General features: G+C 61.9%; 2 protein-coding genes across 3 annotated transcripts in view; one reads left to right on the forward strand and one right to left on the reverse strand.

Annotated features, from left to right (window-relative positions):
- Positions 1 to 6,875: 6,875 nt before the first annotated feature.
- On the forward strand, positions 6,876 to 10,550 carry MESD (mesoderm development LRP chaperone). Its single transcript, XM_004617611.2, has 3 exons — positions 6,876 to 7,155; positions 9,194 to 9,426; positions 9,970 to 10,550. The coding sequence occupies exons 1-3, from the start codon at positions 6,943 to 6,945 to the stop codon at positions 10,214 to 10,216; spliced, it is 693 nt and encodes a 230-aa protein (XP_004617668.1). The 5' UTR covers positions 6,876 to 6,942; the 3' UTR covers positions 10,217 to 10,550.
- Positions 10,551 to 10,699: 149 nt separating this feature from the next.
- Positions 10,700 to 20,540, reverse strand: part of CEMIP (cell migration inducing hyaluronidase 1) — a 32,479-nt gene continuing 22,638 nt past the window's right edge. For both annotated transcript variants that reach the window (XM_055142840.1, XM_055142839.1), the window contains 18 exons: positions 19,801 to 19,976; positions 19,509 to 19,718; positions 18,706 to 18,911; positions 18,561 to 18,630; positions 18,301 to 18,429; positions 18,129 to 18,214; positions 17,771 to 17,902; positions 17,480 to 17,515; positions 17,255 to 17,410; positions 16,486 to 16,666; positions 15,625 to 15,840; positions 14,854 to 15,065; positions 13,961 to 14,146; positions 13,616 to 13,817; positions 13,456 to 13,536; positions 13,131 to 13,288; positions 12,428 to 12,528; positions 10,700 to 12,311 (listed from right to left, as the gene is read on the reverse strand). In XM_055142840.1, the coding sequence (XP_054998815.1) occupies positions 12,184 to 12,311; positions 12,428 to 12,528; positions 13,131 to 13,288; positions 13,456 to 13,536; positions 13,616 to 13,817; positions 13,961 to 14,146; positions 14,854 to 15,065; positions 15,625 to 15,840; positions 16,486 to 16,666; positions 17,255 to 17,410; positions 17,480 to 17,515; positions 17,771 to 17,902; positions 18,129 to 18,214; positions 18,301 to 18,429; positions 18,561 to 18,630; positions 18,706 to 18,911; positions 19,509 to 19,718; positions 19,801 to 19,976 (2,666 nt within the window). In that variant the 3' untranslated portion in view covers positions 10,700 to 12,183. The remainder of the gene's footprint in view (positions 12,312 to 12,427; positions 12,529 to 13,130; positions 13,289 to 13,455; positions 13,537 to 13,615; positions 13,818 to 13,960; positions 14,147 to 14,853; positions 15,066 to 15,624; positions 15,841 to 16,485; positions 16,667 to 17,254; positions 17,411 to 17,479; positions 17,516 to 17,770; positions 17,903 to 18,128; positions 18,215 to 18,300; positions 18,430 to 18,560; positions 18,631 to 18,705; positions 18,912 to 19,508; positions 19,719 to 19,800; positions 19,977 to 20,540) is intronic.

A 20,540-nucleotide genomic window follows, 5' to 3' on the forward strand; every position in this document is an offset into this window, starting at 1 on the left:
GCGCCCGGGGGGCACTGGCATGCCGCTGGGGAGCCCGCTACCACCGCCGCGAGTCAGCTGGTCCGGGACGCGGCGCCCCCGCCGCACCATCATGCCATGCAGCGCGGCGGGCAGGGCGCGCGGGGCGGCGGCGGGCGGCGGGCGGCGGGCGGCTGCGGGGCGCGCGGGGTGGGCAGGCGGCGTCGGGCCTCTGGGCCGGCCGGCAGGAACCATGAACCGGGCGAGCGCGCTCACAGTCCGCGCGGCTAGGAAAGTCCCTTGTGCCGGGCCGCCGCCGCCGCCTTCCTGGGCATGGCCGGCCGCGCGGCGGGCGGGAGGGGGAAACTGGGAGTTGTCCTTCCTTCCTTCCTTCCTTTCTTTGAAATCCGCAGCCTTTCCTCGGGGAGGGGCGCGGGCTGCAGCTCCACCGACCCCGCTGTCAGCGCCGCACGTGGGCTCGGCGCGGAGCGACCCCGCCTGGCGCCCCCAGCCCGGGGCGCATCTCGTCCTCCCGCCGGGAGAAGCCGAGGGTGTGGCCGCGCCGAGTCAGAGGCGGGCGGGCGGCGGCCCGGCTGCGCTCGCGCCCGGCCCGGATCACTGGGCGCCGCCCGCCCCGCGCGCCCCGGGGCCCGGCGCTGGCGGCGGGCGCGAGTCCATGCCCGGGGCCTCCCCGGCTCGGGCCCGCGGCGGCTGCGCTCCCCGGCGCCCCCGCGCGCTGCGCATCGGAGGCCGCGCGCGTCTCCCGGGCCGGCCCGACTCACAGGGGCCCCGCGGCACGGCGCTGGCCCGCCCGGGCCCCGGCTCCTGCCATTTTTCTCAGCCTCCAACTTCCGAGCGCGCCGGCCGCAACTGGGAGGAAGGGCGGGGCGCGGGCCGGGCTCGCCGCCTCCGCCGCGCGCCGCCCCGGGGGCGCCCTCGCCCCGCCGCCGCCGGCCCCGCACCGCCCGCCCGCCCTCGCCTCCCCGAGCCTATCGCAGCCTTCGGGGCGGCGTCTCCGCGCCCCCGCTCCCTGCCCGCTTCCTCCTCCCTCGCGCCGCCCGCCCCAGCCTCCCGGATGCTGGCGCGGGGCGCGGCTCCTCCCCGGGAAGCCGAAGGGGGGGAAGGGGGGCGGCGCGGGGCGCTAGGGCGCCACCGCCCCGGCCTTACGTCAGCGCCCGGCCAGACCCGGGGTTCCCCTTCTCCCGCCCCGCGGCGCGGACCCCCAAGGCCACCCGTTCTCCGCCGCAAGAGATGCGGGTGCCTTCCCGCGGGACCTAGCCGGTTCCCTGCCCGGGCCGCCGTCCTGGGAGGCAAGATGCTGCCTGAGCTGACCACACCCGCTGCCTTCCTAGAGGCTCGCGGGACTGCCACCGCACTTCTAAGTGCGGCCCCCAACCATCCTGGGCCGTGGGTTACCCGCTGTCCCCCACTGCTGGACAACTGGCTCCTGAGTGCCCATAAGGACTCATCTGGCTGAGGTCGCCGGCGCAGCAGAGACAGGCCGGGTGACAGTCCACAGAAAGACCTGTGTGTGACTCAAAAATTGTTGGAATATAGCTCTAAATATGTTAGGCCTGACTTTGGTTCGTCCTTGCTCCCCTTGCCCAAGGAGCTTAGGTTTATCAGTCACACCCATCAAAGTGCTCCCGAGTCACTCCCATTCCTTTGTTTATCTGTAACCACTTCTACCAGTTTATCTGCTCTTCCTCTAATCAAACTGTTAATTGGTAAGGTCAGAACTTCCTAGGACACTGAATATTAACATTGCCTTTCTCTCCTCTTTATGCCTTTTGAATAATTTACTTTAAAGCTATATCTTTTTTGTATAGACACAAGAAGACAATATTATGTTTTTATAACTTAGGACTTAATTGGCCTCGAATATTATTCCCTCCCAGGCATCTGCTTTCTCCACTTAAGCCTCAGTTGCCCTCAGTTCCTAGCACCCCAAAAGCAGGGTCCCAACGAGGGACAGGACGGATCCAGGGCAAGTAGTGAGTTATGTGCTACCCTGGCATCGAGATGGGCCTGGCCAAAGTGCCTAATTCTTAACTATAAGTTAAGAGCTTGATCATAGACAAATGCTGTCATGATCCAAAAGTAATGATGAGACTAGGACCCTGCTAGGGATAGGAAAGACTGTTCTGGCCTGAGCACTGTAGTCTGAGATTGAGATGGCCCCAGGAGAGCAATTCTATAAGCTTTAATGCATCTCTTATTGTGTCCATACAAAATGATTAATATTATGAATTCTTGGGGCCGGAGCGATAGCACAGCGGGTAGGGTGTTTGCCTTGCACGCGGCCAACCCGGATTCGATCCCCGGCATCCCATATGGTCCCCCAAGCACAAAGGTGGGGAAACTGAGGACCTGCAGAGGGTGGGCACAGCGCCAGGAAGTGGCTCAAGCCAGGAGTTCTGGGGAACAGCACACCCCAGTCCTGAAACCAGCCCTGCCCGCACTGGGAAAGGGTCAGCCTCCATCCACTCTGGAGACACAGGGTCACTTTTCTTTGAGGACAACAGTGCTTGCTGCGTTGGGGCTGAAGTGGCCCTCTGCAGATCCAGGTTCTATCCCCAGCACTGTATGGTCCCTGAGCACCCCAGCAATAATCCCTGAATACCTCAGGGTGTAAACCCCCAAACCAAACAAAAATCAGGGTGAGTCCGGAGCAATAGGATGGCAGGTAGGGTGTTTGCCTTGCACTCAGTCAACCCAGGTTCTAGCCCATGGTAGATATGGTCCCTGAGCCCTGCCAGGAGTGATCCCTGAGTGCAGAGCCAACGGTGGTCCCTGAGCACCACTGGGTATGTCCCCATCTGCCCAAAAAGCATCAGAGTGACCACACAGTGACTCCTCCAAACCCACTAGGTTTGAGAAAGGGCCATGAGTCCCTTCATGAACACAACCTGCAACAAGCACAAAGGCAAAAAGGAGAGGTCCTCTGCCGGCCTGCACCTTAGGGGCCTTCTGAAATCTAGAAGACTCCCCACATGAGGGACTTGGTGAACTCCCAGCCCTCGTTTAGGGCATGTCCCCAGAGGAGCGAGGAGCAGCTGATGCTTCGCACACACTCTCTCTCTCCATGGTAACCCAGGAATAGCACCTTGTCCTATTTAGTTCCCAAGTTTATTATGAGCAAGAAGGCGGGTTTCAGCGCGGGCCTCATTCACAGAGCTGCTTTGGGACAGGGCCTTGGGTCCCAGTCCCCTCCCACCTACCCCTGTCCCCCACTCCTCTGCTTCCTGGCCTGCCTCACCTTAGGCCACCTGCACCATCCTTCTACCCTCCAACATGTGCAGGCCTGGACCCTGGGGACAGGTCTGAGCACACCAGCGACAGTGGGGAGGCCCTGAGTCTCCTCTGACCCAGACCTAGAGAGGGCAGTGCCCTAGCTCTAAGCGGGTACACTTTTCCAGGAAGGGGCACCCAGAGCCCACCCAGTCTCTACCCCTGCTCCCTAGCCCTGCCCAGAATGCAAAACACTTTTCTCTGGGGCTGGAGCATATGCCTGGCCTGGTTCAATCTCAGCAGGGCACAGTGTCCCTAACGTCCCCAACAACACAGAACAAGAGGAAGACAGGCTGGCTTTCACTATTCGGTGGGCAAACAGAGGGCGGGGTCAGCATGGAACAACCAGGGGAGGTGCCTGCTGCAGTTGGGGTCTCCAACTCCCTGGGGGCAGGGGAAAGGAATCTGTGTCAGTGCCTCTGGACCTGGGCTTCCTGCCACCCTTGCAGGATGAAAAGGAAGGCCAGGGAGAGGCCCTGGGCTGGATCCCAGCATGCCCCCTCTGCCCACCACGCAAAACAATTTCAAATACAATATGAGCCGAAGGTGACATGCTGAGTCCTGCTTGCAGAAATGGAAACTAGGGAGGGAGGGCGGGAAGCTCAAGTAGTGCTGAAGCTGGACTGGAGGTGAAGGGGCACCAGGCAGCCCCACACCCCCTGCGCCTATCAATGGAAGTGAGGAGGCTGAGGGGGTGGGGTGGAGAGATGGGACTGACTGAAAGGAGGCAGGACAAGCAGCTGTGGGAAGTGCTCTGGAAGCTGCACACTGTTACAGGTGAAGGAGAGTCATTTTTGTCTGCGTCCTGGCCCCCGTGGTGGACCCTCCCCACCTCCAGCTCCGAAATCTGTGCTCTTCCCAGCAACACTGTCCTAACTCTGCAGACCTCCTTCACTGGCCCCAGATCTGCCTGTACTTTCTGGGGACCTCAGGGGTGGCTGCCTGAATCCGGCCCACTCCCTGACTGTGCCTGTGACTGGATTTCCTTCCTGCCAGCTCTGCCAGGTTGAGGAAGGCCGTGGGGCAGGGCTCTGGCTCTGATGCTGCCCAGACATGTGTGTGGTATGCCAGGCCTCCTTCAGACCATCCTCCAAGAGGTCCTTCCACACCCTGTCCATCCCTCCAATACTAGCTGACAGTGGCTGACCACTGCCTATGTGGTGAGTGGCTACCCGCTGGGACGGTGTATCCTGCTCTCTGGCCCATTGGTAGGAATAGCTGGGCCGGCCTCACCCCACTTTCCAGCCTCTGCGCCTGCTCACCTGGAGTCCGTGTACAGGACCAGCAGCACTGGCTACGTGGATCTGAGCAGAGCCCACGATCTGGGAGACTAGGAGGTTTCTCCAGTACAGTGGACCAGCATGCTGCGTGGATGTGCAGGTGCTGACCCAGGGCAATTCTCACCCCCTCTCCCCAGTAGGCTGGTGAATTGGGGTGTATTTTCCAGCATCCTGCAGGGAGGAAAAGGTAAGAGCTGCTCAGCACCTCCACCTGTCCCACACAGCTGGGTACCTGCAGTGACAGGAGCATCCTAGCTGCCACTCCTGGGAGCCTCCTGGCCTGGACAGGGCAGATGGAGGAATGTGAACCCCTGGCACCTCTGTGCTGTGTGCTCAGCTGCAGTGTGTTCGAGAGGTAAGGACACAACCGCTATAACCTGCCTGTTCCCAAGGGGGGTGGGGGGGTGTGTCTATCCAGCTCCTCCCTGACCTCTTGGGGGGCTGTCAATCACCTCCCCCCCTTCTGATCTGGGGCTGTCAATCACCTCCCCCTTCTATTCTGGGCAGCTGTCAGTCACCTCCCCCCCTCAGCTCTTGGCGGTTGCCTTTTGCCTCCCCCACCTCTATGCTGGGGGCTGTCATAGTCATTTTTCAGCCAGAAAAAAATGTCCTTTTCTTACTTAACTATAGGGTCTGTTTGTACACAGCAGGTTGAGGTTTTCCTCCCACTGTGGCCCCGGGGGACCACTCCAAGTGATACCTGGCCAACCAGGTTCAGCGTGAGGGTCTGAGATGTGGTACAGCCTAGGTCATCCAGCAGTGCTGAGTCTCCAGGGGGACCATGTGGTGGTTCTGGGGATTCAACAAGGATTGGCTGCACGCAAGGGCCCATGCCTTATGCCCTGTGCTTCGTGTGGGCCCCTACACACCTAATTTTTGTGGTTTCTTTATAATTTTTGTAGTGCTGAGGTGGAAACAGGCTTCAGCGTCAGGCATGTGCTCTACTAATGAGTCATGGCCCCCCCAATTTATCTACCACTTTAAAAGCCCAGCTCCAAGTACAGTCCCATTCACAGGTCCTGGGGGTCCTGCTTTAGCAAATGAAGTTTGGGCACTACAATACAGCCCATAATACAAGGTAGGAATAAGGAGGTTAAAGGCAGTTCTTGTGTGACAGGGGGAGACTGGTAATAAGCAGATATCGGTCATGGGGAAATGAACTGATGGCACATGATACCAGCAGAGGGTGCAGCTTTCTAGATTCCAGGACAAGCCTTGGCACTTTTACCTGACCCCTTCCAAGAGGATTTAGTGTCATAATGTTAATTAGAAATACTTTACAACTACAGTAAAAGAACGTTGAGTCTTTCTGATGTAACTCAACTTTTTTTTTTTTTTTTTTGCTTTTTGGGTCACACCTGGCGATGCGATGCACAGGGTTTACTCCTGACTCTGCACTCAGGAATCACCCCTGGCAGTGCTCAGGGGACCATATGGGATGCTGGGAATCGAACCCGGGTCAGCCGCGTGCAAGGCAAATGCCCTACCCGCTGTGCTATCGCTCCAGCCCCTGTAACTCAACATTTTTAAGAAAGCGGCGAACCTCCATTTAAAACGGAAGAATCTGGGTTTGGGTTTTGTTTGTAGACCACACCCTAGCGGGGCTCAGGGCTTTCTCTTGGCTCAGGGACGGTTGCTGGCGGGGCTGGGGGACCACATCTGGGTCGGCTAGTGCAAGGCAGGCTCCTCTGTGCTATCTCTCGGGCCCCAAACCGGAGGGTTTCACAGTAAGCACCAGATTTAACGATTCAGCCTCGGGTAAAAAGACAAGAAACGCCGGCCCAGGCGAGGCGCACTGCTCAGATCTGACGGCCGGCAGGAGGGCCCCGAGCTCAGCAGCCCTCGACTCCCTACCTGACGCGCCTCCACCTGACGTCACAGGACCAAGGGCCGGCGAGGGCTCAGGGCGGGCTGGACCCCGCCGGAATTTCAGGGCAGGAAATGGGCCGCCGGCGCACGACCCGTAGGCGGAGCTTCCGGGAACCGGGGCATGTCGCGGGCGGGGCCTCGGCAGCCGAAGGACGGAACTGCGGCGGCGGGCCCAGACCCGCGACGCGGCGGGCGCTGGTTGGCTAGCAGGACCTAGAGGGCGGGGCCACAGGCACTGAGGGGCTGGGCCTCGTTGGGCTCCGACAGGGGGCGCGGCCGGCGACTCACGCAGGTCAGGTGGCGTGGGGTAGGCGGGCCGGTAGGGGGCGGGGCCAGGGGCGGGGGTCGGGCCGGCGCGGCGTGGGCGAGGCCTCGCCGGGGCTCCGGCAGGGGGCGCGGCCGGTGACTCGCGCAGGTCAGGTGATGTGGGGTAGGCGGGGCCAGCGGGGGCGGGCCGCGGGAGCGCGGGTCACGTGCTCTGGGGCGGGGCCAACGGGGCGAGGTCACGTCTGTGGCGGCGGGGTCGCGGTGCGGCGCGGCGAAGATGGCGGCCTCCGTGCGGTCGCGCGCGGCCCTGCTCCTGCTCTGCACGTCTGACTTGCTGCTGCTGCTGCTGCTGCTGCCGCCGCCTCCCGGGGCCCTCGCGGCGGAAGGCCCGGCAGGGACGGCGGGCGAGGCGACCCCACCGCCGCGGAAGAAGAAGGACATTCGCGACTATAACGACGCGGACATGGCGCGTCTCCTGGAGCAGTGGGAGGTGCGCGCGCCGTCCGCCCTGGGTTCCGCCGACCCCCGACACGGCCCCTGCCTGTGTGGGAGGACCCGGGAGCAGTGGCGGGCACGGGTGGCTTTCGCGAAGCTGCAACAGATGCGCGCGTGTGTGATGGAAGCGCTGAGGCCGTGTGGTGTTCCGTGTGTTACCCTGGGAACAGGCCGGGGAGATCGGGGTACTTAAACCCATGTGTTGCATTGGGACAGACTGAGGAGCATCGGGGTGGGACTCCATGCGATGCACTCGGAGCTGGTGGGGGGCCTGCGGGAGCCATTCAGGGCGCTGCACGCCCCGTGTCCCACTGTCCAGACTGTGCATCTGGGCCCGGAGGAGCGGGGACAGTGGGAGGCCTGGGTGCTGTGGGTACCGTATTTCCGTCCAAGGAAAAGTGCAGCCTCTGAGCATTTGAGGAGTTGGATTGCCCAGATCTCATCCCCGAGAGCCCTTTTGGGTGTTCCCTGCTGGTTTTCATTATATTTGAAGTCTCCAGCCCCCTCCCTACCTCCTCAGGATATTCCCAGAAGGGGGTGCTTTAGCTCCAAGGCCTGATTAGGAGCAGTGGACAATCAGTATAGCTTGGAGCTAAGCTTACAATCAAATTGGCCGGGTTTGGAGTGGGCTGTGGGACAGCTGGGACGGCTGGGGCGCCTGAGGCTTAGATCATTTCCTAGTGTTTGCAACTGGGTGGTCTTATCTGCAAGGCTGCTCTAAGCATCATTTAATTGAAGCCACTGCCCCAACTGAGGCCGGAGGGCTTACCTTGTTTTGTAGCATGATTTCGAGACCTAGAGGTTAAGTAACCTGCCTCAGGTAACACAGCAGATTAGCATAATCTCCCTGTGGTCATTCTCTGCCCTTCACCAAGGTGACAGAGGGCCCTGGCCAGCGAGAACTTACCAGGGGAAGGAGTTCTGCTTGAGAGTTACAGGGGACTGGGTGGTGACTGGGGGCTGGATGGGGGAGGGGAATGCAGGGTAGCCGGCAGGAGCTTTGCTCTGAGAAACTGGGGTCTTCTCCCTGGAACCAGATCCTAACTCCTCAGGGCTGCCGAGTCAAGGAGTAGTGTTGGTTGGCACCCCACAAGTTGGGCTTCTCTATATGTCTGGTTCTGTTGGACGCATTCCACCCTCTGGTACCTTGCATTATACCCCCCAAACCTTCAAACCCTGTTCATGCCAAAGGCATTGAACCAGAAGCCAGAGCCTCTTCCTCTGCCCCAAACAAGGGCTGAGTCTAGAAATTGAAGGTGGCTACAAGCCCCTCTCCCCATTCAGTGGGGCCTGAAGCAGAGCTGGGTGTGGGGGGCTGCTGGCTGCTTTAGGGGTGTGGGAAACTTGCGCCAGCACAGAACATGTGAGTGATGGCTAGGGTGCATGGGGGTACAGTGACAGGGTACTTCCAGCAGTGACAGATCTGTCCACCACGTCTCTGACCAGCATATACACGAATGAGTGGGAGGAAGTAGTTCTGGGGGCCAGGCACCCTCCCGAGTGCTGGAGAGACTTAACATTTTGGTTGTCTTTGGGGACCTGGGGCTTATGTCCTGATGCACGCCTTCCATGCCACAGAAGAGAAATGGACTGAGAGGCTGCAGGTCCCCCTGGCGGTAGTGCCATCGAGGCCTGGCAGTGTTTGGAAAAGACAGGTGTATCCCCAAGAGCAGAGTGTAGGACAAGCAGGGTGTCCTGTGGCTTACAACAGGGGCCCCACCATGTGGCCAAGAGCAGTTTCCAGTCCTGTGTCACAGCTGTGACAACATGGGGGGTGGGACTTATACCTTGTTGTACCTCCTCAGCCAGCCTTCTGGCCTTAGCAGAGCCACACCCCCAGATACCTGCCGTAGTGGGGCTGGCCAGCAGGTCCCACAACTGCTGGGCCCTGGCCATCTGCTCCTGCTTCCCTGTGACAGCAGGAACAGCAGTATCCCTGTCCAGTGCTGTCCCTAGCAGAGACAGGAACCAAGGCCTGGGGGAGGGTTCTGTGCTGGTTCACCTCTGACTAGGGCTGCTGTCTTCCCCCACAGAAGGATGATGACATTGAGGAAGGTGACCTCCCCGAGCACAAGCGCCCTGCTGCTCCCATAGACTTCTCCCAGATCGACCCCGGCAAGCCTGAGAGCATCCTGAAGATGACCAAGAAGGGGAAGACGCTCATGATGTTCGTCACCGTGTCTGGGAACCCCACGGAGAAGGAGACAGAGGAGATCACCAGCCTCTGGCAGGGCAGCCTGTTCAATGCCAACTACGATGTGCAGAGGTGAGGCTCCCTAGCAAGGGCTTTGCAACCCTAACATGAACTTACTTTCCACGGACAGCGGGCACTCTGCCTCTAGGGCCTGGGGGCAGATCTGTGTGCAGGTGTGCTCACGACGGGGACACAGGGGACTCCCCTCCCCTGTCTTGCTGACAGCCCTGTCTTCGGGGTGAGAGGCTCTCATAAGCTGAGGGAACCCGTGGCTGGGGGTTAGGCTCCTCAGGAATCAAGCCCATTGCCACCACAGGGCCCCCAAACCCACTGTTTGCTCCTCTGACCTGGTGGGTGGGCACACACACCAGCCAACAGTTTCTCCTTTCCTTGGATCCCTTTCTGTCCTGGAGCCAGTGGCCTATGACCATGGCGGCCAGTGGCTCTCCAGCCTCTGGCAGCAGAAGCCATTGTCTGCTTCTCCCACCCTCTGGGCCCAGGAGCCAGGACAGTATTGGTGGTAGCCTAGCCCCTCCCGCTGGCTAGGTCCCTGGACCCAGGGCAGAGTCTGAGGCTTGTCCGCACCACATCTGCTCCCTGCTGCTCCCTCCCAAGGTTCATCGTGGGCGCGGACCGAGCCATCTTCATGCTCCGAGACGGCAGCTACGCCTGGGAGATCAAGGACTTCCTGGTGGGGCAGGACCGCTGCGCCGACGTGACTCTGGAGGGACAGGTGTACCCTGGCAAGGGCGGAGGTGGCCGGGAGAAGAACAACACCAAGCCAGCCAAGGGCAAGAAGAAGGCCGGCACGCCAGCCCCGCAGGCCGAGGGCCGCACGGGCAGCACAAGGGAGGACCTGTGATCGGTGGCAGGCCGTGTGCCTCACTGTCTACTGGACCGTCAGGGCCCCTCGGAGTGTTGGGCCGCGGGGCACCCTTCCGTGTTCCACCAGCCTTCTTACGGGCTCTGAAATGAGGGTTCAGCCAGGACACGGGTGTGTGCACCCCCATTTGCAGAAAGGGTGAGAACAGAGGAACCTCTGGGTGCATATGCGCCCTCAGTCCTGCCTGCGCTTCCCTGAGGACAGTAGGACCTGGAGAACGGGATCGGCTTCCCTGGAGCCCTCTGTACCAGCCCTTGGCTCTCTGAGAAACTTGTGTGTCTTTTACACATTAAACCTGTGCGGACCAGTGGGAGCCCCCCTGAGCCCCGGGCCCTGTGCAGGGCTGACGAGCACGGGGGCTGGCTGCTGGGTCGGGCATGTGTGAGAGCCCTCAGAATGGCTGGAGACCAATAGCTGAGACAGGGCCCCACGCCGGCAGTGGGGTGCTGTGACCCCTAGCCCTCCAGAGGGAGAATTCCCCAGCCAGGGGGTGGTATGGTGGCAGTTGCTGCTCTCCAAGCTGTCACTAAGCAGCGCCCTGCTTGTGGCAGGATGGGTAGCCTGAGGGTGTGGGGTGCTGCACAGCAGTGCAGGTGGCAGGGTCCTGCTGTTGGCTCTAGAACAGGGGTCTTCAGTGGCCTTCCACGGACCAGCCAATGTACAGGCAGCAGGTCAGCCACCTTTACAGCTGTGGGCCTGGGGTCTGGACCCACTGTGCAGTACAAGTGTCCAGAGGTCAGAAAGCACTGGTGGCCACTGTCAGAGCTGTGTGGCCAAGGGCTGCTGGATGGGTGCCGTGCAACGGTGTCCCTCACCTGAGGCCAGAAAGGTCCACCGGGTGGGGTGAGGGAGAACCTAGACAGGCTGGAGGAGCTCCAGGCAACCCCGTTCAGCTACCAGGCTCCTGGGGGTATTAGGACCAATGTGGGTACTTGGGGGGTTTCAGTAGCATGCATGGCGGGGGTGGGGTGGGCAGTGAGGCTCCAGTACAGGGGCGTGGCGCAGAGAACAGACCTACACAGCTGGTTTCCTTGTTTATTGTGGCTCAGCTGTGCCCATGCCCGCCCCCCTTAGCACTGGCCACGTCTCCTGGGGCTGGTCAGACATAGGCATAATAAATAAGTTGAATGTGGCCAACGCCACTTCCAGAAAGGGCAACTTCTCTGGCAACCGTGTGCCACCAGCAACCCCCCCCCCCCCCGCCATGCACCTGCGCGCAGCTCCACCTTTCAGGTCGCTTGGGGCTGGCCACACCCAACCTTCACAGTCATGCCTAACTTCACTGCCAGGCATGATCCCACCAACAGAACTGTGCCCTGACCAGACCACACCTGGCCAGTCAGGCCCCTGATCAGCCTGCACTGTGTAAGCCCATGGCCCATAAGGGATCTGCCCTGCATGACGGTATCGAAGCCCAACCAAATCCGACTTCAGCCCACAAGCCGCACCCCTGACACAACAGCGACTCCAATTCGACTGGTCCTGTGTGAACACACCCAGGACATCACTGGCCGCACAGTCCACTACACAATCACGCCTGATGTCACCTCGGCCCCATGTGGCCATACTGAAGTGGTAGTGCCTCTACCACGTAGATCTCACCACACCCCCATGTGACCGCACCTGACATCACTGCCCAGTGGCCACACCCCTATGTGCCCTGCCCCTAATGGACACAACTGTGTCTATGCAGCACCTCCATGTGCCGGGCTGGACGTCCAGGTGTGATGTCTTAGGGTGTGCAGCCTGGAGTGGTTCCCGTGCTCGTGGGGATCTTGGGGCACCCAGGCCCGGGGTGCTGTAAGTGGGGGCAGAGCCCAGGGGACCCCCAAATCAGGTCCGGTCCTGCTCTGCTGCACTTGCTCGGCCGATGCTGTCCCACCTGGCACAGGCAGGGTGCAGGGGGCTTCGCTGTCGGTGGGGCCTGGCCCCGCGGTCCATCGGGCTCACAGCGGCTGCCTGCGCCGCACCGGCACTGGCACCACCTGGAAGAGCCGCGCGGCATGCTCGTCTGTCCGCAGCGACACCCACTGCGGCCGGAAGGCACCTTTGTAGCCCACGAAGGCCAGGTGGTCTGCAAGGAGAGGAGGTCAGACTGGGGGCCGTGGCCAGTGCCCCTGATCTGCTCTGGGGGTATCACTGGGCTCCCATACTTCCCCCCTCTGCAGAGCAGCCGGGAGCAGCCCCCACCTTTCAGCCTGGGGCCTTTGTCTGCTCCCAGTTTCTCCAGTGCGCGGGTCCATGGGCCTCTGCACACGGAGCTTCCGCGGGAGACCGCCAGCACAATGGAGCTGGATGGAAACGTGGAAGCCCGGGTCAGGGCAGGGCAGAGCCACGGGGGGAAGGGGTCAGAGCAGAGTAGGGGTGCTTTACAGTGTCCCAGGGGCAGGGTCAGAGGCAGGTTAGGGGCCAGGACAGGGAGTCTCAGAGGAGGGGGTGCCAGAGGAGAACAGGTGTCAGCAAGGCCTTAGCACGGAGGGAGTGCTAGGTGAGATGGGGGGAGCCCATGAGGCCCTGCACACAGGGATGTGGGCTGCACACAGCAGGGGTGTCCCAAACAGGGCGGGTGATGTGGGGCTGTGATTAGCCCCCCTCCTTTGTTTTTTTTTTTTGGTTGGTGTTTTTTTTTTCTTTTTGGGGTCACACTGGGCAATGCTCAGAGGTTACTCCTGGCTCTGCACTCAGGAATTACCCCTGGCAGTACTCAGGGAGCCATATGGCATGCTGGGAATCGAACCCAGGTCAGCCACATGCAAGGAACACCCTACCCGGTCTGCTATCACTCCAGCCGCCAGCCCCCCTCCTTTGGATCACACCCAGATTGCAGGAGGTTGAGGCTGCACCTGTTGGGGGGCAGGTCCCCTCCCTGAGCTGCCCGGAGTTGGTGACTTACTTTTCAGGGAGAGCCGCCACGTAGCTGAAGAGCTGCCAAGGGACGCCCTGCAGCACCGCCTTTCTGAAGACAGCATGGCCCAGCACGTGGCCACGCTTCCCATGGATCACCACCACCTGGAGGCCCTCCTCAGAGCTGGGGAACCGCCTCCCGTCCACCTGGGCCAGAGTCGGCCATGAGAGACAGAGCCGAAGCCCCCAGGAAGCAGGGTCCACACCCGAGAGGGAGTGTGCACCGGCACGGGCTTGGGCTTCCCCCAAGACTGGGAGTCGCTGAAGTCTGGGGCCCAGTGTCCCCTCCAGCCCCCTCCGCCCAGCGCCCACACCTCAATGTAAGCCTCATCGCTGAGCAGGTGGAAGAAACGCCTGCCGCTCTCCAGCTTCACCTCTAGGAAACGCTCCTGGGTCTGGAAGATGCGGTGGAGTTGGGCGTTGGCCGGGGCGTCACCCCAGCGCCCCACTCCCCTACCGGAAGTGGAGGCTCACCGGCTGCACGCTGAGCTTGCGGGGCATGGGTACGTCCACAGTGGGCCGCTCTGCAAAGCGCGGGTAGGCAGCGGCCGTGCAGTCGCTGGTGCGGGCCCCCAGAGGAATCAGAGCTTTGATCTTGATGCGCTCACAGCCCTTCACCGAGCAGAAGGCGAAACGCTCTCGCTCGTTCTGCGCCATCAGCTTCAGGAAGAGCAGCCTGTGTCAGGGAGGGTGGTGGGTGGGTGCCGCATCCCATTGGTGGGAGGACAGCAGGGGTGTTCAGGGGAGTGAGGCCTGGTCCCGCGGAGCCTGTGCCTGGGGCACAGGCCAGAAAGGAGCACTGCACACAGGGCCCCTCACCCTGAATCCTCATCCCAGAAGTAGTGGCTCCTGCCTGGGAAGCTGGGCCCCACTTTGTCCATCTGCAGCGTCCGCACAAAGGTGGCCGTCTTGGCCGTCTGCTTCCGCAGGCGGTCGTGCACGTCAGAGAGGATGGAGAAGGCAGTGCCCCGCGGGTAGCAGAGCCCCACTCGGATCCAGTCGCCCCTGCGAAAGGACAGCATGGCTCAGCCTAGCCCCTGGCCACCCCTGGCTGCTGCGGGGTGCAGTGTCCAGGCCTGGCGAAGACAGACAGGTGGGCTGGGCTGCATGGGCGCCGGCTCTACTGGCCTGTATTACTTCCCCGGGAAAGCCCGGTGCGCCCAGAAACTTGCCCAGCAGTACCCGCGGCCATGTGCTGAGACTCAGGTCATCCCATTGCCTCTCCCGCAGCCTTTACCCAGCACACCCCAGATGGCCGTGCTGGTCACCCTGCTGGGCAACGACGTCACACTGCAGACATCCTGCAGGGCTGTGTGGGCGAGCCCAAGGTTTTATGGCTGCCCGCCCGCCTGGCCACTCCACCACCACAGACCATGAGGGGCCACCCACGTCTGGATCACTGCGCAGTCCCTCACTGCCCCAGGTCTTCTCACTGTCCTGGTCCCCTTGCCATCCTGGTCCCCTCACTGTCTAGTTCCTCTCGCTGTCTTGGGTCACTTCCCTCATCTCCTCAATGTCCTGGTTCCCTCCTTCTCCTGGGTCCCCTGCCTGCCCAGAGTGCCCCACTCTCCAGGACCACTCTCTGGGACACCTCACTGTTCAGGGTCACTTCCCAGTCCCCTCCCTGCCCTGGGCCACTGCCCCTGGGCTCCTCCTTTTCAGGCTCTCCTCACTGTTCAGGGTCAGTCACACTGCCCCGGGCTGTCCCTCACTTGTTGAAGTTGATGAGCCAGATGGCTAGCTCAGCAGGTGCTGGCTGGTCCCAGTGGACGGTGTAGCTACGGCGCAGCGTGACCACGGGCTGGTACTGCTGGTAGTGGGAGCTGCGGGTCAGTGCCCCCTCCAGCCACAGCGGGTGCTCAGGGAAGTCGTTCTTGATGATCTTCAGCCGCAGGTTGTTGCTCTTGTAGGCCTGGATGTACATCTGCGACCAAAGAGCCACAGCAGGTGCCTGGGCACTGCGCCCCCCCATCCCCCACAGCCCCCACCCCTGCCTGCACCCATCACCCTGGCACCCTCAGGACTGGACAGCAGCCGGCCTGGCAGGCCTGCCCTACAGCCTTCATCCTTCCTGGGATCAGACCAATGTGTCCAAGACCAAGTTTCGCTTGTAATTGTCCAGATTCTAGGAGAAAGGCAACAAGCAATTTCTCCACGAAGCACAACGTCCAGGGTGTCAGTCAGGGATGGGGCTCGGCGGCAGAGTGGCCCTGCATGTATGTGGCCCCAGGTGCTGGCCCTGGCACCACTGAAACAATAAAGCCCAACTTGCCTCTTGGCAGGACAAGATTCTACCTAATGCATCAAAGACCGTCCAAGCCAGTGGGCCGGGGGCATTGTGCGGGCATTTCCGATGGACATGGAGAGCAGCCAGAATGCAGGGGCTCTGTGTGCATGCCAGGCTTGGGGCACAGTGGGCTCACGGCAGGACTTACAGGAGCCTCCTCCACCCACCTCCATCTCCTGGGGGCCTTGGTCCCCACCTGTGCGTAGTGCCCGCTGCAGATAGCACCTCTCCAGTCTGGGACATCAACACAGTCTGGGTGCCGGACCAGCCAGTTGTCATCCTTGGTGAGGTAGGACCCGGGGTACTCGGACACGGAGCCATCAACATCATGGAACACCGATGTTTTGTCCCCATCCATGTCCAGCTGGTTGAACCAGGGCCCAGGCTCTCCGAAGAACACTCTGGAAGTAATCTGCACACAGCCACCCTGAGGTCCGGCCCGATCCTGCTCTCTGCTGACGCCCACTGCAGACCCAGGGTGCAGCAGCCAGACCCTCCCTACACAAGGCCAGGCGCCATCTGGGTCAGGATCAGGATGCAAATGTGAAAGGTGGGGAAAGGACAAGGGTGGGCTGGGGTGGGCGCCTGAGTACACGGGACCCAGAAGCCACCTGAGCCTGTGCCCTGAGCTCTGCCTCGCCACCAGCATGGCCACAGGCCCTGGAAAGGGGCTGCAGCTGGCCCTGAGCCCCCCATCTCCCTGTCCACGCTGGGCAGGAAGACTGACTGGGCCTCTGGCAAGAGGGTCCAGCTGTGCCCTCGGCCAAAGTTCTTGGCAATGCAGCTGTTTACGCTGCGAGGCCAGCCCAGGTGGCCTGGCAACGGACAGTGAGTCCTGAGCAGGGGCGCGTGCAAGAGCAGTCTCCAAGCCAGGGCGGCTGGGGTCGTGCAGCCCAAGCAGGGTGAGGGCGCGGATGTCCCCCAGACTTGACCTGGGAAGCTTCCGCTCGTATTTTTCCAGTTGGGTGCACAGGAGCTGGGATGGGGCCAGCAGCTCCAGAGACCAGTGACTCACCCGGAGTCTGGGTTCTCACGCGCTGCCCAGCACCCCACTCACCGGGACATCCTCAAAGGTGATGTCAGTGACGTTGTTGTGGGGGCAGCTCTGCCAGGCATTGTTGAGGCGGAAGGCCAGCGCACTGGTGTGCCGGCCCTCCAGTGCGGCAAACTTGCGGAACGTGCAGCTCTGGATGTTGACGGGGCCGTCGTAGAACTGAATCCCACGGATGGGAAAGTTCCTGGGGGTGAGCAAGCGGGCCTGAGGCCGGTGCCCTCCGGCACGTTCTGCTGCACAGTGCCCGGTTCCACCCCACCACTACCCTGGCCCAGAACAGAGGGAGCGTTGACCAGACACGGGGTCGGAAACACTGGGTGGACAGATGCACAGACAGATGTGAGGATAGGTGGGCAGGAGGCTTGGAGACATGGACAGACAGACGGGCGGGCGGGAGAATGAATTGCTCCCTGGGAGAGGGCCATTTCCCCCAATGATCCCATCCTGTGGAGAGTCACTGAGTAAATACCATCACTGCTGGAGAGACGCCAACAGTAGCTCCCTAGAGAGGGAGGGCCCTTAGTCATCCTCGCCTGAGTCTGGGGCTGAAACACTGACCAGACCAGGGCCCAGACAAGGGGCTCCTCTGAGTTAGCCCTGGGCTTGGCAACCTGATCCCTCTGGTTGGTGAAGAGAAAACCAAGGAGGCGTACCTATGCTCTCCTGAGGGGTCCCAACTGCAGCACAGACCCCCAGGAGCCCGGGCTCCCAGGGCAGAACCAGCAGAGGCAGCCTGTCCCTCTCCACCATCTCCGCAACCTGGTGGACTTACGGGCCTATGGGGAGGGTGCGTCCACTGTGGTCCAGGCCACCAGGGCCCCACAGCCGGTTATCCACCATCTCTGTGCCCACGTTGCCACTCTCGCCCACGAACAGGCTGTTCTTGATCTCCTGCTTAGAGCCGTCGTCATACGGGAAGGTCCCGCCACTGCCGGGAGAGGCGGGTGAGGGGCTGTGGAGACCCCAGGGCCCAGCCGGGGCGGGGCACCATGCTTACCTGGCCAGAGTCAGGCCGATACCGTTGTCAGCAAACCTGGGGGCCAGAGCACAGTCAGTGCCCGGCTGGGCGACTCCCAGGACTGTCCGAGGGGCAAGTGCACCCTCAGCACCTTGGGCACAGGTCTTCTGGGGTGTGGACGCCCCCCAACCTGCCCAGGGTGCCCTCCCAGCACAGAGGCCAAGCTGGGCCCCAACACTGCCTCCCTCTTCCTTCTCTGGATGGCACCGGGCTGTGGTCAGTAGGTGGCTCGACCCTGCACCTCCTGGGGGTGTCACCACACCCACTCACTGGCAGCCATCCAGCCACACGTCGCCCCCACGCAGCCAGGCCCCATGCTCCTGGTTCTTGTAGGCGATGAAGCCCCGGATGATGGCCGGCTCACGGGGCTTCAACGGGTCGGCGTCCTGGTGGGGGCTGTACCTGGAAAAAGATGGGGTGGGGGGGCAGGGCCAGCACTGGGGACCTGGCTCTGCTCCTACCTGGACACAGAGGCCTCACACCTCGCCTGCCCCGCCCCCACCCACGGCCCGTGCAAGGGGCCCAGAACCAGCTCCCTTGGCCGCAGCGGGGGCTCCTGCCAGACTACAGCAGCACAGGAAGTGGGTGCAGGGACAGAGGAGCATGTGGGGTGCTCAGGGCTGCCCACCTGGCAGAGATGATGGACAGAAAGGGCCGCTTGTCCTTAACAGAGGCCTCGGTGGTCTTCACCCCATTGTCTATGATCATTCCGGCCTGTCGGCACAGAGACACAAGCTCTAGGTGGGCCAGAGCCGGGGCGGGCAGCGGCCAGAGGGGGACTCGTGGGAGGGCAGACTCACCCTGTAGTTGGAGTGTGCTCGGTTGTTCTGGAACTTGCCCAGGGGGATGTGCTCCGAGTACCCCGGGGCGTACATGCCCACAGAGGGGCCTGTTGGGACATGGTGGAAGATGAACCAGAAGCCAGTTTCCTGGGGGCGGATGGGCAGTACAGGGTCCATCAGTTGTGAACTTTGGGGGCACATCTGGTCCCTGCCCCTAACATGGCGCCATGGGCCCGGCCCTCGGGAGCAGACGTGGGCTATGGGCCGTGGGTGTTCACCTCAGAGCCGGCTGCAGAGCAGTTGATCAGGTGGTTGTTGGGGTTGGCCATCCAGAAGGTGGACACAGCACTGGGAGGACAGCCACGGGTCACACAGGCCCACGGTGAGGCCCACCCGCTGCCCCACCCTGCCAGGGGCGCTCACTTGCAGTCCTGCCGCGGCCGGGGCACGTAGCCGGGGTAGGCGTCCTCGGTGATGGCCCGGCACATCCTGCTATCTCGGTCTGAGGGCAGCAGGGTGCCCGCCTTGACCAGCAGACCCAGGCAGTGGTCAAATGTGTTCCGCTCCTCTGGACCATCCTCCGTGAAGAAGCAGTGGCCCAGAGAGTCGTAGCCAACCACGTCCTGGACCTGCAGGTGGCAAGAGCTCACATACCCGAGGGGGCCTCAGGGACAGGCACAGAAGGGGGGCAGAAACCACACCTCCACAGCCAGAATTCTAGAACCTTCTAGAAACACGTGTCTCCTCTCTGGGAAGGTGGGCTCAGAGCAGAGAACCCTCCACCTTGGGCCCAGCCCTTATTTGTATGTGAAATCTCTTAATTTCCCAAGGAGGGTTTGGGTTTTTTTTTGTTTGTTTGGGGGCCACCCACACTGGCTGCCCAGGAAGAACCCCTGGGCTCAGCCCCAAAAGCCTTTTGCTTGCGGAAGGCAAACAAAGCACATCCACCCCTGTGGGTACCCCTCCGTGCGCAGCTTCTAAGGCTCAGGTCAGTCAGTTCCTGTTAAAGAAACTTGAACTTTGTGTGAAACAATCAGTTTAGTGTCAGAATGGCGCCGTGGCACTGAAATGGTCTGAGCCCACGAGGCAGGTGCCAGCCTTGCTAGGTGCCTGACACACAGAGGATGTGAGTGTGATTCTTTCACACCCGTGGCTCAGACCCGCCCCGCCTCCAGGGGTGTGTGTGTGGGGGGGGTCTTCCTCAGGCTGTAGCTGAGATAGCTCACCAGCAGACCGTTGGAGCCATGCACAGTCACGCAGCGGGAGAAGGTGTGGTGGATGGCCAGGTCCCGGACGTAGGTGGGCGGGTCATAGCCGCCCTTCCCGTCCACATCGCCTGCCAGGTGGAAGTGCAGCGGGTACTGGCCCACCAGCTGCTGGCCCATGTGCACCAGCTCCACACCCTCCAGGTGCACAGCCTTAAAGCCCAGGGCGACCTGCGTGCCGGGAGGGAGGTGTCAGCCCTGCTGCCCCTGTCCCAGATTCCTGCCTCCCAGCTTCCCCGCCGGCAGCCCGTACCTTGATGTGGCCCCCAAAGGTGTCGAAGTGGAAGAAGCTGCAGACGTGGGGGGTGTAGGGGTAGCAGGTGGGCTCTACCTCCCCCCGCACCACGATGTTCCGGCTCAGCAGCCCCACCTCGGCCCGCATGTCCACGCCGTCCACCTCCTCCCCCATGTGCAAGTACAGGGGCTTTCCTACGACAATGGGGCAGCTCAGCCTGCTCACAGGCCCCACTGCATGCGTGTGGGGCCTCAGACCCACCTCATGGAGGGATGCAGCAGGGGGTGGGGTGGGGGCTGAGCCTGGAGGGCCCAGACATCACTGATCAAGGACAGAGGGGGGCGTGGGCAGGGGCCCAGAGCCCAGAGGAGACCAAGGAGGAGGTGCATGGGGGCAGAAAAGGATCCAACAGCCACATGCATCGCACACGTGTGCACACACGTGAACACATGCAGGGCTTGTGCCTCACATCTGGGAACCACACATGCGTGTGCATCAAGTCCCACGCATACCACCTCCACCTCATATGTGCGCGCGCGCGCGCGCGCGCGCACACACACACACACACACACACACACATATATGCGCGCGCGCGCGCACACGTCTATCTGGGGCATTTCTAAACCCACCCACCAGGAGGCGCTGTGTTCTGTGGTCCAGCTAAATACTGGGGTAGGGGGTGAGACCCCCTGTCCCAGGAGCCAGAAGCTCCTCTCCTGTCCTTCCCCAACCTGGAGCAGGGACACGGGAAGTCTGGC

This window comes from Sorex araneus, chromosome 6 (genome assembly GCF_027595985.1).
Source record: "Sorex araneus isolate mSorAra2 chromosome 6, mSorAra2.pri, whole genome shotgun sequence".
Taxonomy (NCBI): Eukaryota; Metazoa; Chordata; class Mammalia; order Eulipotyphla; family Soricidae; genus Sorex; species Sorex araneus.

Excerpts from the sequence above, each read along its gene's own strand:
- MESD (XM_004617611.2), top strand. The coding sequence starts at position 6,943 with ATGGCGGCCTCCGTGCGGTCGCGCGCGGCCCTGCTCCTGCTCTGCACG. Across the intron at positions 7,156-9,193 it reads GTCTCCTGGAGCAGTGGGAG|AAGGATGATGACATTGAGGA; the intron begins GTGCGCGCGCCG and ends CTTCCCCCACAG. Across the intron at positions 9,427-9,969 it reads GCCAACTACGATGTGCAGAG|GTTCATCGTGGGCGCGGACC; the intron begins GTGAGGCTCCCT and ends CTCCCTCCCAAG.